The sequence below is a fragment of the Panicum hallii genome, chromosome 2 (assembly GCF_002211085.1).
Source record: "Panicum hallii strain FIL2 chromosome 2, PHallii_v3.1, whole genome shotgun sequence".
NCBI classification, from domain to species: Eukaryota; Viridiplantae; Streptophyta; class Magnoliopsida; order Poales; family Poaceae; genus Panicum; species Panicum hallii.
Window position 1 is genome coordinate 7,918,927 of NC_038043.1, and position 13,273 is coordinate 7,932,199.

General features: G+C 45.5%; 1 protein-coding gene and 1 long non-coding RNA gene across 2 annotated transcripts; both read left to right on the forward strand.

The window, feature by feature from the left end:
* The first annotated feature begins 1,898 nt into the window (after positions 1–1,898).
* On the forward strand, positions 1,899–2,323 carry LOC112879918. Its single transcript, XR_003226214.1, has 3 exons — positions 1,899–1,977; positions 2,071–2,178; positions 2,289–2,323. It is a non-coding gene; the product is annotated as an uncharacterized LOC112879918 (long non-coding RNA).
* Positions 2,324–4,055: 1,732 nt separating this feature from the next.
* On the forward strand, positions 4,056–10,635 carry LOC112880845 (protein HAPLESS 2-A). The gene is made up of 18 exons (XM_025945587.1): positions 4,056–4,244; positions 4,327–4,467; positions 4,625–4,713; positions 4,995–5,034; positions 5,583–5,640; positions 5,725–5,785; positions 6,223–6,301; positions 7,104–7,238; positions 7,341–7,529; positions 7,850–7,930; positions 8,010–8,110; positions 8,351–8,468; positions 8,716–8,748; positions 9,115–9,208; positions 9,286–9,374; positions 9,733–9,848; positions 9,950–10,053; positions 10,157–10,635. Exons 1-18 carry the CDS (start codon positions 4,056–4,058, stop codon positions 10,633–10,635), a joined length of 2,196 nt encoding a protein of 731 aa, XP_025801372.1.
* The last annotated feature ends 2,638 nt before the right edge of the window (positions 10,636–13,273 follow it).

The following is a 13,273-nucleotide window of genomic DNA, read 5'->3' on the forward strand; positions in this document are numbered from 1 at the left end:
ACTCACCTTGGAACATTTCGATGACTTGTCTTGGGACGACAAAACGAGAATATTCGAAAACAATATTCAACCCTATGTTGAATATCCGATAGAGTTGCACGATAAGGCTACGAAGCATGCTATGAAGATCATCTCTAAAGCCTGGAGGAGCTACAAGAACAAGTAAAGTGTTGTCACTTACTATTGTCATTTACTAATTTTTTCATTATCCTACTGTCACTTATATAGATTTATTGTTTTGTCGTGCAGGCTTTTAAAGTGTTGGAAGAAGAAAGAGAACCCTTTTGACAAGTATGCGGACTTGACCAAAGAAGTCTGGGACGAGCTTGTTCAAAAGTGGAATACTCCCGAGTTCCAACAGTCAAGTGAGTATTTTCGGGGTCTCCGAGCGCGGAACGAGCTTGACCACCACCTTGGCTCAGCGGGATATGCTGGAAAGCAACGCAAGTGGGAGCAGGAGGATGAGATGCTGGCAGAGAGGGGCATTGAGAATCCCTATGAATCGTTTGAGGGACGGCTGGCACCATTTATGCGTGCTAGGTCAAAGCTCATGGAGGATGGCAATATCACTTTCTACAGCACGAGCGCTGAGGAAGTTGCTCAAAGGGCTTTGATGGAGAGCAGCCAAGGTTCAAATGAAGGAGTGAGGGAGTTTGATGCGCTCACCAGGGCTTTGGGAACCCGTGAGCAACGGGGTCGTGTCCGTGGTGTTTCCAGTCAGTTGACCTGGAAGGAGGGGTTCCCTGAACACAAAGGCAGATACCGGAAGCGGACTCGAGACTCCTCATCAAAGGTTGACATAGATGAGATCAAAAAGCAGGTGAAGATGGAGATGTATGGAGAGCTAAAGACCATCTTTGAGTCTCAGGGATTGTCATTCCCTGATTTGCCGGGGAGTACGATGAGTGAAGAGAGAAGGGACAGCTTCGCTTGTACTGCAGCGGGTGCTTCTCAGAGTAGAGGGACAGAGAGGGCAATTGTGCCTACATCAGTGGAGCCGGATACGATAGATGGCTTGGCTCGTCCGACCCGATGCAGTCTTCTCGTGCAGCTGGTCGGAGATTCACCTCGATTGGAGGTCGGGAAAGAGCTTGTGTATCCCGGTATGTCCCAACTTGAAGGTGTTCAGGTCAGTGCATTGGTCTTTGCCTCTCTTTTCTTTTCTCCTATTTCTTTTTGTTTTTTTTTATTTTGGTATGTACAACTTGCTTGAGATTTAAAGGCTTTGTTGTTGTTGTTGTTGCAGGTCAGGGCTGATTGTGCTGTGGTCAAGATTGACTTAATGCATGAGTTTGCTAAGAATATCAAGCTGGATGTGCCACCAGATGACATGACCACCACTTTGCGGGATGCAGTTGCGAGAAGGGTTCAGTGGCGGAGAGCTGGTATTCATATTGATCCAGCAGATGCAGATTCAGTACCGACCACTGATCCTCAGCCACAGAGTGCTGCAGTGCCACCGACGTTTTCTGAGCCATGCCATCAGCTGCCGGATACACGGGAAGCGTTACCGGATCCGCATCCTCCTGTCCCTACTCAGCCTCAGGTTACCCCCCCTCCACCTGTTCTGACAGAGCCAGCTACCGCTCCCAAGAAGCCAAGCAAGGCTAATCCTGTGAGGAAGAAGCAGAGTAGGCCGATGGCGACGAAGCGGGAGATCTCAGAGGGTAAGAAAAAGGTGGAGCGGATAAAACAACCGGTCACAAGGGTTTACACTTCTGAGAATCCAAAGTACAGGGTTGGAAAGGCCTTGCTTAGTGTCTCTGAGCTTCGGGAAGCAGGTCAATATTGTGTGGACCTGCACAACTACTACATGCGCAATGTCAATCAAGCCGAGGAAATCATGGTGTCATACGAAGAGCGGCACTTTCTGCAGCTTGAGGGCAAAGGCAACCTCTTTATTGTTGCCTGGAGCGATTTGTTCGATCTTTTCAACCTCGACGCTTTGGATCTTTCTCTCATTCGGTGCTTTGCATTGTAAGTCGATTAAGACTTGTTTCCATTTCAATGCATTTGATATACGTTCAACAATTTAAGTCGTTTCTATTTCAATTCATATGGATCGTGTAGGCACATGCAACAAGAGACAAGGCGTCGAACCGGAAAGAAGTGTGGGTACATTGACCCACAGATGATGACGGTGACATTTATGAATTCAGATAGAGATAGCTTGGTCAGGTGCGCACATGCAACAATTAAACTTGTTTTCATTTCAACTTGTAGCCACATGTAGTCACTTGTTTCCATTTAACACATGTAACCGCTTGTTTCCATTTCAACTTGGTTAGGTACATGGTGAAGTGCATGCGAGTACATGCTGACAAGGAGCACATTGTGGTGCCGTACAACCCAGGCAACCATTGGGTTACACTCATCATCAATGTCAGGAGCAAGCAAGTCTTCTACCTTGACTCGAGCATTCCATCAGATGAGTCGGGCGCGCCTCAGATACGTGATTATTCTCTAGTCATCTCAATCCTTGACGAGTAAGTTTGTTGTTTGCTTTAGTTTTTTATCATTTGCCCATTTCAGAAGATATTGTAATATAACATCCGGATGTCTGTGTTTAGGTCTCTTGACAGGCATCTTAGGGCCAAAGAAGGATACAAAGAGCAACGTCAAGCTGCGTTTACACCTCACACCGCGTGGACGGTAACTACTATAACTAAATCGCTTTACTATTACGATGTTTTCTTGGTTCTAAGTGTCGCAAAATGCTAATTTCTATCTATCTTTGACATGTAGTGCACACGACAACTCTCGGATAACTCATGTGGGTTCTATGTTTGCCACAACATGCTTCTAGTTGCACAGAAACCGGATTTCACGGTAAGAATTCTCACGTGTTCTAATTAAAAAATATCTGTCTTCATCTTGTATTCTAACTGCTTGTAATTATATTTCGAAGGACGAAGATGATTATTTCAATCAAACGACGCTTGGTAACGTGAAGGATATCCGAGAGAGGCTAGCGGGGTTCCTCGTGATGGAGGTGATCAACACAAAGGGGGAGTTCCATTCACGATAGCACGGCAGGCGACATTGAGCTAGATTGAGAGACTTGCTTTGCATGTACTCTATTGTTCTTATCGATCATTGTTGTTTTGAGTTAGGTTGAGCCTTGTTTTGAGTTTTGGACGAGGCTAATTGATTGTACATGTGTTATATAATACTATCTTTCCTTGTGTGTATCGCACTGTGTGAATTGTATTGATGCGTGCGATGATTGCGGTGAATTCTGTGAATTGAAATCTTTTGCAGGTATTTGATTGCAGCTGCCAAATCCTGACTAGTTCCAGGATGCAGCCGGGGAAAAAAAAGACCCCTGTTGGAGGTAGACTAATGCAAGACGCGCCTCGCTTAGGCCGCGACTCTCAATAGGCTCCCAGGGGCGACTGTGTGAAGCCAAGGCGAGACGTGCCGTAAGTGAGGCGCATCTCGCATATGTGACTAATGCGAGACCCGCCTAGCCTAGAGCGCGTCTCGCATTTGGCTCCCAGGGACGCCTTTGTGAAGTCAAGGCGAGACGTGCCTTAAGTGAGGCGCGTCTCCCATCTTTGACTAATGCGAGACGCACCTAAACAAGAGCGCGTCTCGCATTTGGCTCCCAAGGAAGCCTGTGTGAAGCCAAGGCGAGACGCGCCGTAAGTGAGGCGCATCTTGCATTTTGGTAATCTGAGACGCGTGTGAGGCGTGTCTCAGATTTATTTTTAATCTGCGACGCGGTAATGCGGGACGCGACCCCTGCGCGTCTAGCATTTTGCCTAGGGCGCGTCTCAGATTAGGGCTTCTGGCGTAGTGTCTTGGCGTCAGAGTTCAGACCCACCTGTCAGTGTGTTCGTTTGTGAGTGACGGTTGAACGTCTCCCGTTCGGAGTTGCCACCAACTGCAAAAAAGAAAAAACGACGGTTTCCTCCCCTCCCAGTTCGAACTTCGAAGCCATCCATACACCCCGCCAGTTCGCGCGGTTCCAGAAAAATCCAGACTTCCAGAGCAGTTGCCCAATCCGCGATCCCTTCCGCTCCACTCCTCGCCCGCCGCCGGCAACCGCCGCCATGCCTCCTCCCCGCGCCGTCCTGCCCGCGCTCCTCCTCGCCGCGCTCCTCGCCTCCGCCGGCGTCGCGGGCGGCACGGAGGTCCTCGCCAAGTCCCGGCTCGAGCTCTGCGAGCGCGACTCCGGCGAGGGGGGCCGCATCTCCTGCGCCCAGAAGCTGGTCCTCGACCTCGCCGTCCCCTCCGGCTCCGTGAGCTCCTCGGATGTCCCATCTCTACGTACTCCCGCCGCCCTCGTCGTCCTCCTCCTCCTTCTGAGTGTCTTGGTTGCAGAGCGGCGGGGAGGCGTCGCTGGTGACCAAGGTGGTGGACGTGGTGAACGGCACGGAGCCGTCGCGGAGCCTGCGGGATCCCCCCGTCATCACCATCAGCAAGAGCGCCGTCGCCGCGGTCTACGACCTCATCTACATGATGGTAAGCCCTCTGAGATTTTTAGTTGTGCCTTGAGTTGTGGATCAGCTTGTGATCGACAGTTCATTCGTTTGCGATTTTTTTTACCATTTCCCCACCAAAACATCCTGATTCGTAGTGCTAACCACTCAGACCTTCTTGTCACTCTTTTGCCTTGCAGGATGTTGCTTACAAACCTGAGGAACACTATGTGGAGACGCGCAAATGCGAACCAGATGCTGGTGCTGACGTTGTTGGATATTGTGAAAGGTAACATATTTCGTGGCTCCTAATAACGATATAATTCATCATGACCTCTCATTTTTCTAGTTAGTAGATGATTCAAACCACATTTATTTTCATCCCAAGCACAATTTCACTAGATTCTAAAAATCTGTGACGGTCTGACCACCATTGCTTAAAGGATGTGGGCCTTTTCGGATCCCTTGCTGTACTCTGATGGTTCTATCTATGGAATATTCTTCTGCTGGACTTTACTTCTAGCATTTCTGATGTTGTACCAACACTGTTTTTTCCATGACTATGGTTAGGTTGTGGAATGCGGACGGTACTGTAGTTCCGCACACAGAGGTGAGAAGTATTCTACTTATATGTTTCTCATTGTCTCAGTATTGATTGTGATAATAATATAATATTGAATCTCCTATCCTGCACGGTTTTGTACATTCTTCCTTACTCAAAATTCGACTCTGAAATAAGCAACCATGCTTTTCCATGTGCCCATGTCATCTCTAAAACTATCAGCCCTCAGACTTTAGTTGAATTCAAATTGAATGCTAGCCATCAGATCTTTAATATTGAAAAGAGATTATTGTTAGACACATTTTGGTTTGGATGGCATAATTAATGCATGTATACATATTTTCATGAAACGGTAACTCTCAGAAAATAATGTTTCCATGGCACCATTTAAAATACCATAAATAGGTAGAGAATTGTTAAGTGGCAGTAGGTATAAGAGACCTGGCAGGAAAATGTGGGACATATGCCAGTAGTAACAAAAACAAAGGAACATATTATGGACAAGCCTTTGTTTATGTAGTTACTTCTATATCTGGATATATAATTTGTAATGGCCTTATGACGCTCACCTTTTCCTCTACTGTGGCTTGCACTAGCCTGTTTGCTGTCCCTGTGGGCCTAATCGACGTGCACCATCATCTTGTGGAAACATTTGTAAGTTTAGAAATAATTCTTATGTCATCTCTTGTTTCCTCAGTACACTACCTAACACTTCTTTCACACTCATATAATTTGTAGTTGACAAAATAGTCAAAGGAAAACGCAATACAGCTCACTGTCTACGATTTTCATCTGACTGGTACAGTATTATTTGTGATGTACTTGTATTGTATATTAAATTGTTATCATTAGTTCAATTATTCCTTGACCTAGACACCTAGTGTACCGAGTTAACTGAAATATGTTTATTGTCTTGGTTATGACTTTTGGACTTGGCTGTGAATTGTCTGAACTTGAATAGTGGCTTCCTAAGTTACCCAATCTATAATATCTGTTATGTTAGGTAGACATCATCTTGTTTGTTTCTGACGTTTCTATCATCACTGAACAATTCGTTTCAGTTCTACAAAACGGAGTATTTCTTTCATCTATGAGAACCTAGTTTTACTTGTTTTAAAGTAGGGGAATACTTCCTCATTTCAAAATTAAATACTTTCCTACAACTCTGCGGGTATCCTTTATTTGTTCAGGTTCAGTTATTAACAAGTGGCCATTATTTTAATATCTTATGAACAGGTTCCATGTTTGGGGCATAAGAGAAAAATCACTTGGATTCAGCATCAAAGTTCAAGTGAAGAAAGGATCTTCTATATCGGTAGGATTTGAAATTCTACATTCAGACACTACTACAGAATCCCTCTTCGGTTTTTGCCTTTAGTCTCGGTTGAAATTAAGCCCGGAACTAATGTTTTCATTAGTCCCGGATCCAATGGCTAGATGGTGGGAGGCTCTTTAGTCCTGGTTGGAACCTCCGACCCGGACTAAAAGCTTCTCTTTAGTCTCGGTTGGATGCTCCATCCGAAGCTAAAAGTCCAGACTTTTAGTAACCCCAATCGGGACTAAAGGGTTACCATTTAGTTCTGGTTGGAGCCTCCAACCGGGACTATTACCAACCAGGACTAAAAGATCCTCCACTTATTCCTTTAAAAGGAAAATATCCTATGTAGAGTCATATGTGCTGTGTAGGCCGGGTGGTAAGTAAGCTATACACGAGGCAAGAGGTCTTGAGTTTGAATCCTGTGGACCGTAGGGTTAGGTGTGACCAATTAATTTTTTGGACTAGCAGGTCCTTTGTCCCGATTGCTGGACCCGAGACTAAAGACTCGGGACCTTTTAGTTTCGGATTCGTAGTCCCGGTTGAGGAACCGGGACTAAAGGGCTTTAAGAACCGGGATTAAAGAGCATTTCTATACTAGTGAGAGTTCCAACTAGTGTTATTGATGATTCTTGAATAATAACCAGATGAATGCGTATGCCAATTCTTTCTTAAACATTCATTCCATAATCCATGACCTGGACCACAGAAGATGTTAAAAGAGTTTTCTTCTTCCTAACCTGCAATAGATTTTGGGTATGTCACTGACTTCAGAGGTATTTCTCTCCCAATTGCATTGCAGGAGGTTGTTGTTGGACCAGAAAATAGAACTGTCGTTTCTAATGATAACTTTCTCAAAGTAAATCTTGTTGGTGACTATGCTACTTATAATAGTATGCCAACATTTGAGAACATGTATCTAGCGACTCCACGGAAGGTACATCATCAGATCGTGATGGATACCCTGACACTTATTATAGATTTGCAATGTTCTATGATGTGACTTCTAAACATTTTTCTTTAATGTCCTATGTTGAAGGGTGCTGGAAGTGGTCAGCCGCAAGACCTTGGCGATGAACATTCCAAGTGGATGCTGCTGGAGAGAGTTCGTTTTGGTCCTGGATGCAACAAGATAGGTGTTGGTTATGAGGCTTTCCAATACCAGTCTAGTTTCTGTTCATCATCACTTTCAAGCTGCTTGAACGATCAGCTTTGGAACTTTTGGGAGGTAATTAAAGAATTAATGTAATCAGCTGCTGGGTTTTTCTTGATCTTATAGAAGACCACAAAATACTTTCTTGGCCACCATTGTAATGGAAAAATTCAATGTCGTATGTGGGCCGTACTGAACTTCTCTCACCTTATTGTATCCTGAATCATATTTTAAATTCAAACTGTTTCTGTTATTAATTTCATTTTGTTCCTGCGAGATCAGCATAACAGTGTATGTTTCAAGTGCTTACTTATAATCAATGATATACATTCTTGAATAAAAATACTCACAATATGCTCATTTGAATCTTGAAAGATTGTCATCATATGTTTCAGAGTGACAAAAGTCGGATAGACAGGAATCTAGTGCCCGAACATATTGTGGAGGGAAGGTTTCAAAGGATCAATGAACATCAAGTTATATTTCCATAACTTCTCTTGTATTAGTTCATATTTTGATAATGCTGGACAAAGCTTTTTTTTACACGTTCTACAGAATGCAGGTGCTCATACTTTTTCTGTGGGAGTCACAGAAGCCATTGCTTCTAATTTACTGCTAGAGCTGAGTGCTGATGATATACAATACTTCTATCAGAGGTAGTAATGATACTTACTCATTTCAACTTAACGATTACAGCCAGGCTTATATCGGCGGATCACTGTTCACTGCCCTACTTTTAAAATCAGATGCTTCCAAATGACTAGCTCTTTAAATGTAGGGCATGCTTGACAAACAGTAGGAAAACAAATATGTTACTCTATGTTTTTCATGTCTAATACTGCACATGCACATTTCTTATGTAATTTATTTCTGGAGAAATTTTAAATGCATATCAGGAGTCCAGGCAAGATAATGGACATTAGCGTGTCAACATTTGAAGCCTTGAGTCAAGTTGGTGTTGCAAAGATCAATACTAAGAATATTGGCGAACTGGAAGCTTCTTATAGATTGACAGTATGCATCTATCTACTCATAGAACTTACAACTTTGCTCTTCTTGATGTTGTGTTGTCAACTAATTTTCCATTTTACTAGAATTATTCAGGACCAAATACCTTGCGGTATTATTATCCATGCACCACGTCAATGCTTCTTGATTCTTTAGTGGTCCCTTGGTAGAGTGTGAACTATTGGGTCTTCTATATAGTCAAGGTTCAAAGTAGTAGCTGAAACTTATTAACCAGTGTTTCGTTTATTTGTAGTTCAACTGCGTACCTGGCATTGGTAACTTGGAGGTAATATTTGTTCTGATCTGCATATTCGGTACTTCTTTGCATTCTTGGTTTCCAGACCTGTACTCTGATTTTGGTTCTTTCCAATTTTTACTTACATGTAGACCCACTTTTATGTGATTTTAATTATTTGAAATTGTTTTATTCAATCAAGTAAATGTAGAATATCATTTGATATAATCAATAAAGACATAAGTACTATTCTGGAGAGTTTATTTTCTAAGAGGCATATGGGAACATTCTATTTCCTACTTTATTATATAAGTTTTATGCCTATCTTAACTGTTAATATCCATCAGCATGCTTCCTTTCTCTGTGTATTATCTTATTGGACGCATTCTCCTGAAATTTGCCTGACGTCATTTTCAGGAGCAGTACTATGTCATGAAACCTGGCGAAGAGATCATCCGATCATTTGACTTGCGTTCATCAACAGAGCAAGGAGAAAAATATCGATGTGAAGGTGGGCTAGAAATTGTAGTAGAGCTAAATGTTACCGTGTTAGGACTTAACCTGACTTCGCTCAATGCTCCATTTCAGCTATTCTGAAGGCGTCAGATTTTAGTGAAGTTGACAGAGTAGAATGTCAATTCACTACTACAGCTACAGTTTTCAATAATGGATCACAGGTTATGAAAAGTTTGTGCTTTCTTAATTATTCTGCTAGAATTGGTTAGCTTTGTTTCCTGTTAGAGTAAGCCCAGAAAAGCACTACTATTCCAAATTTGCAATCAATGTTAAGTATCAATCTATAAGCCCCTTTGGGCTAAAAAAGAACTTAAATGATTTACACCGCCATGTTTGCGTAAACTGATCATCTATGAATAAGAAACTCAGCTACAATATTTTTCCTTTCATTGATATAAATCTTTCATTGTGCCCTGAACAATTGAATCCTTCCATTTTTTTTACCCAGCAAAGCTCTGGCACCTTTCTTTACCCTTACAAGGGTGCCCTGAACAATACGTTGCCTTCAAAACTTTGCAGATTGGTCCGACGGATGAGCCCAAGAAGGCCAGCTTGGGTTTCTTCGACACCATCAAAGCTTTCTGGCGCAACCTCTGGGATTTCGTGACCAACTTCATTACCGGCAAATCCTGCAGGTACTTCGATCCCTTCCAGTTTGGTTATCTCGTCGCCTCCGATCAGTTCCCGTGAACAGCAAAGATTCAATTTTTGTTCCATACTAATGATCTGTGAGCAGCTGGAACAAGTGCTCGAGCCTCTTCGACATCACCTGCCATTTCCAGTACATATGCATCGGCTGGATCGTCATGATCTTCCTGGTGCTCGCTACGATACCCATAGGTACGCACGGTTTTCGCCATTTCGACGTCGAGCTGTTGAAGATCCGGTGACGTTTGCCATTTGCTCGGAGAACAAATTTTTGCCCATGTGTTGGTTTGTGCAGGCGCAATAGTCCTGTGGCTTCTGCATCAGAACGGCTTCTTCGACCCGGTGTACGACCTGTTTGGGGCGGAGACGTACGAGTACGACCGCGCGCGCCCTAGGCACAGGAAAGGCGGCCATCATCATCACCACCACCACCACCACCGGCGGCACTCGCACCACCACGGCGACCACCACCATTCCCACAGGCGGCACCACCACGCGCACCAGAGCAGCGAGCCCAGCCACCACCACGTCCTGCACAGGCACGGCGGCGAGCAGTGGGAGGCGGCGGCGGCAGAAGCCCACCGGCCGCACTGGCACGACCCGGCGCTCGGCGTGCAGCACTGGGCCGGCGGTGCTGGGCACAAGCACCGGCACGGCAAGGCGGCGGCCGCGGCCGCGCTGCATCTGGAGGACGCCGCGGAGTTCAGGGAGTGGAGGCGGGACGAGGCCAGGCACGCCCAGCACGGGCTGCAAGGCCACGACCGCCGCCGCTGATCCTTTGACTGCGCAGGCTTTGTGCCTTTGTACGTGGTTGCACTAGATATGGGGCGGATACGAAATTTATCCGTGCCCACTCTTTGTGGTAGCCATTCTTCTTGCAAAAAGCAACGGTAAAAACAGGACAGAAATACAATCGGGCTATTCAAGCAAGGGTAACATAGTGCCAATGTCATAGCAAAGAACATCCTTTTCGGTCCGAAACTGATAATGCGCGTGCCTGACGGAGCTGCAGAATAAGTCAAGCCAAAACCATAATCTCAACTGAAATGTACATGTAAGCTTCCCATTTATACAGAGGGGAAAAACCTCTGCTCTGGGACACCAAAAAAACAACAACTCAGGTGAGCACATTAGACACTAAGTCAGGAGCGTTTTGGGCATTGAAGAAGAAGCTAGAAGTGACAAAATATTTGGGGCTTCAGATTCCAATTGGTAAATCTCGAAGAAAAGCTTTTGATTACATTAAAGCATTTGTAGAAAAAGAGCTATTGGTCCACTCTTAAAATACCCATACCGGTATTTTAACCTACGGAGGACTTTAGTACCAGGTGGCCACTCGGTTCTCATTAGTACCGGTTGGTACTACCATCCGGTACGGTTGAAAAGTATCTTTCTTCCTATCACAAGTATTATGTACGTGAGATGGTAAACAAGCACCACGAGAGGCAAGAGGTTGTGAGTTTGAATCCTCGCACAACACGCGTGCATATTTTTCATAAAAAAATTGCGTAACTTGTGACCTCTTATGTGGCCTCCTCCTGGTTCAAATTTTTTTTTAGCACTTACGCTTCGGTACCGAGTGGGAACACCACCACCCGGTACTAAAGAGTCTTTTTAGTACCGGGTCATGCACACGGTGTTGATGCCTGAGACTTTTAATTTCGGCTGCGCAGTGCCTGTTGCATAATCAGTATTAAAAGCCCTTTTTAACCGGTACTATAAACCCTTTTTCTAGTAGTGAAGGAAAATTATGGGCAACAAGATTCTCTAAGGTTGAAAAGGAAATACTTGTAAAGGCTGTACCGCAAGCCATCCCAACATATGCCATGTCATGCTTTGACTTGAACATGGCGCAAAAGTTAAAATGTTATATAATTGCACTGGGAAGCAATCTTTTGAACATGCATGGGGCTTGACTATGGGCGCTTGTCCCCAAAATATCAACAATTGTCGCTTCAAAGTTGAAAGTGCATTTTGGTCCCTACGTGGGTTTTGGTTGATCATATCGGTGACTAACGAATAAGGGAATAATGATTTGAATCAGTCTATGAACAGATTGTACTCCCATTGGAGGAAAAAAATATAAACATTGGATACCCTCTAAGAATGAATGAATAAAAGCTTTATGGCATATTGCAAGAAACTCAACCACCATTGTATTGGTTGGAATTTTACTAGTGGTTGGAGCCTTCAACTCTTAGTGAAAGTTCTCTGAGTCTTTGTAGGTTTGAGCCAACAACCGGTAGTGATACATAGCATTATAGCATCACTATGGGCCTGTTTGGTTCTTGGCTAACTCCTAGCCAGGCTTCCCACAGTCGACCAGCGGATGTTTGGTTGCCTGTTTAAGCGCTTTTAGCTAGGCTCCACCAATGCAAGGAGGGGGACTTTAGCCAGGCTTGTCGGAAACTTGAAGACCGAGCGTTTCCACGGAGCCTGGCTCCATTGATGCATCTTGTCAAGCTATAGCTCACCTCCCAGTCTCTCACCCGGCGCTCTCGAGTCGAGCTCTGCACGCGGCTGCGGAGCTCGTCGGTGCCCGACCGTGGCTGGGAGCTTAGCCGCGGCCCGCGGAGACGCAGCTCGGTCGCCCACTCGAGGCCGGCGCGGAGCTCTCCCGCTGGCGGCGGCGCGGAGCTCGCCCCCGACAAAGTTCGCCCGCGGTGGCGATGCCCGCACCCGGCGGCCAAGCACGCTCGGTCACGGCGGAGCGCGCCCGCGCGGGCCAGTGCAGCTTGCCCGCGGGGCTGCTGCCCGCGCACAGTCCCGCTTGCGCCGCCAGGCAGAGCTCACCCGTCGTCGCCGTTGCTTCTGCGCTCTTCCTCTTCCTCCGTACTTCCCTTAGAAATTGATCTCTTCACGGGCTGATTTGTGCTTCCAATTGCACTTGCTCACTGATACGAAGAGCAATAGAACTGATTCAAGTCAAATCAATCACACAATGGTGAGGAGGCGGAGCTCACTCTGGCTTGCTTGGAGGAGGAAGCTGTTACCTGGTTGCTAGCACGATTTAAGCAGATGAGTGCCTTTGTGGCTGCTTGTGATAGAGCTGCTTGTCGTCATTTGTTGATTATGTAATATAGTTCCTAGGATTTGTGAGTTTGGGACCCTGCTCCTAAACTCCTTTGTACGGACTTTATATTTCTTTTTCCTCTTAATAAAAAATGTGTCCAGGCACGGTCGCGAAAAAAAAGAAGGCCGTGGACGAGTACGAGCCAGACCTTCTGGGCGCGGCAAGGATGAGCGGATGATGCAGTTGGAGACGGGCCTCCCGGCGCCGACAAGCTAACTCTGTCCCAGCTGCTGGTCGCCGCACAGCTCGGCCGTCGCATTGCTCACTGCTTGCAAACCAGAGAAGAGAGGAAAATCAGAGAAGCGAGGAGGTGAAGGACAGCAACAGCTCACATCTCTC

What these genes read in the sequence shown, in the direction of transcription:
- LOC112880845 (XM_025945587.1), top strand. Translation starts at nt 4,056, where the DNA reads ATGCCTCCTCCCCGCGCCGTCCTGCCCGCGCTCCTCCTCGCCGCGCTC. An exon ending in AGAAAGGATCTTCTATATCG is followed by an intron (nt 6,302 to 7,103) that starts GTAGGATTTGAA and finishes ATTGCATTGCAG; the next exon opens with GAGGTTGTTGTTGGACCAGA. An exon ending in AAGCTTCTTATAGATTGACA is followed by an intron (nt 8,469 to 8,715) that starts GTATGCATCTAT and finishes GTTTATTTGTAG; the next exon opens with TTCAACTGCGTACCTGGCAT.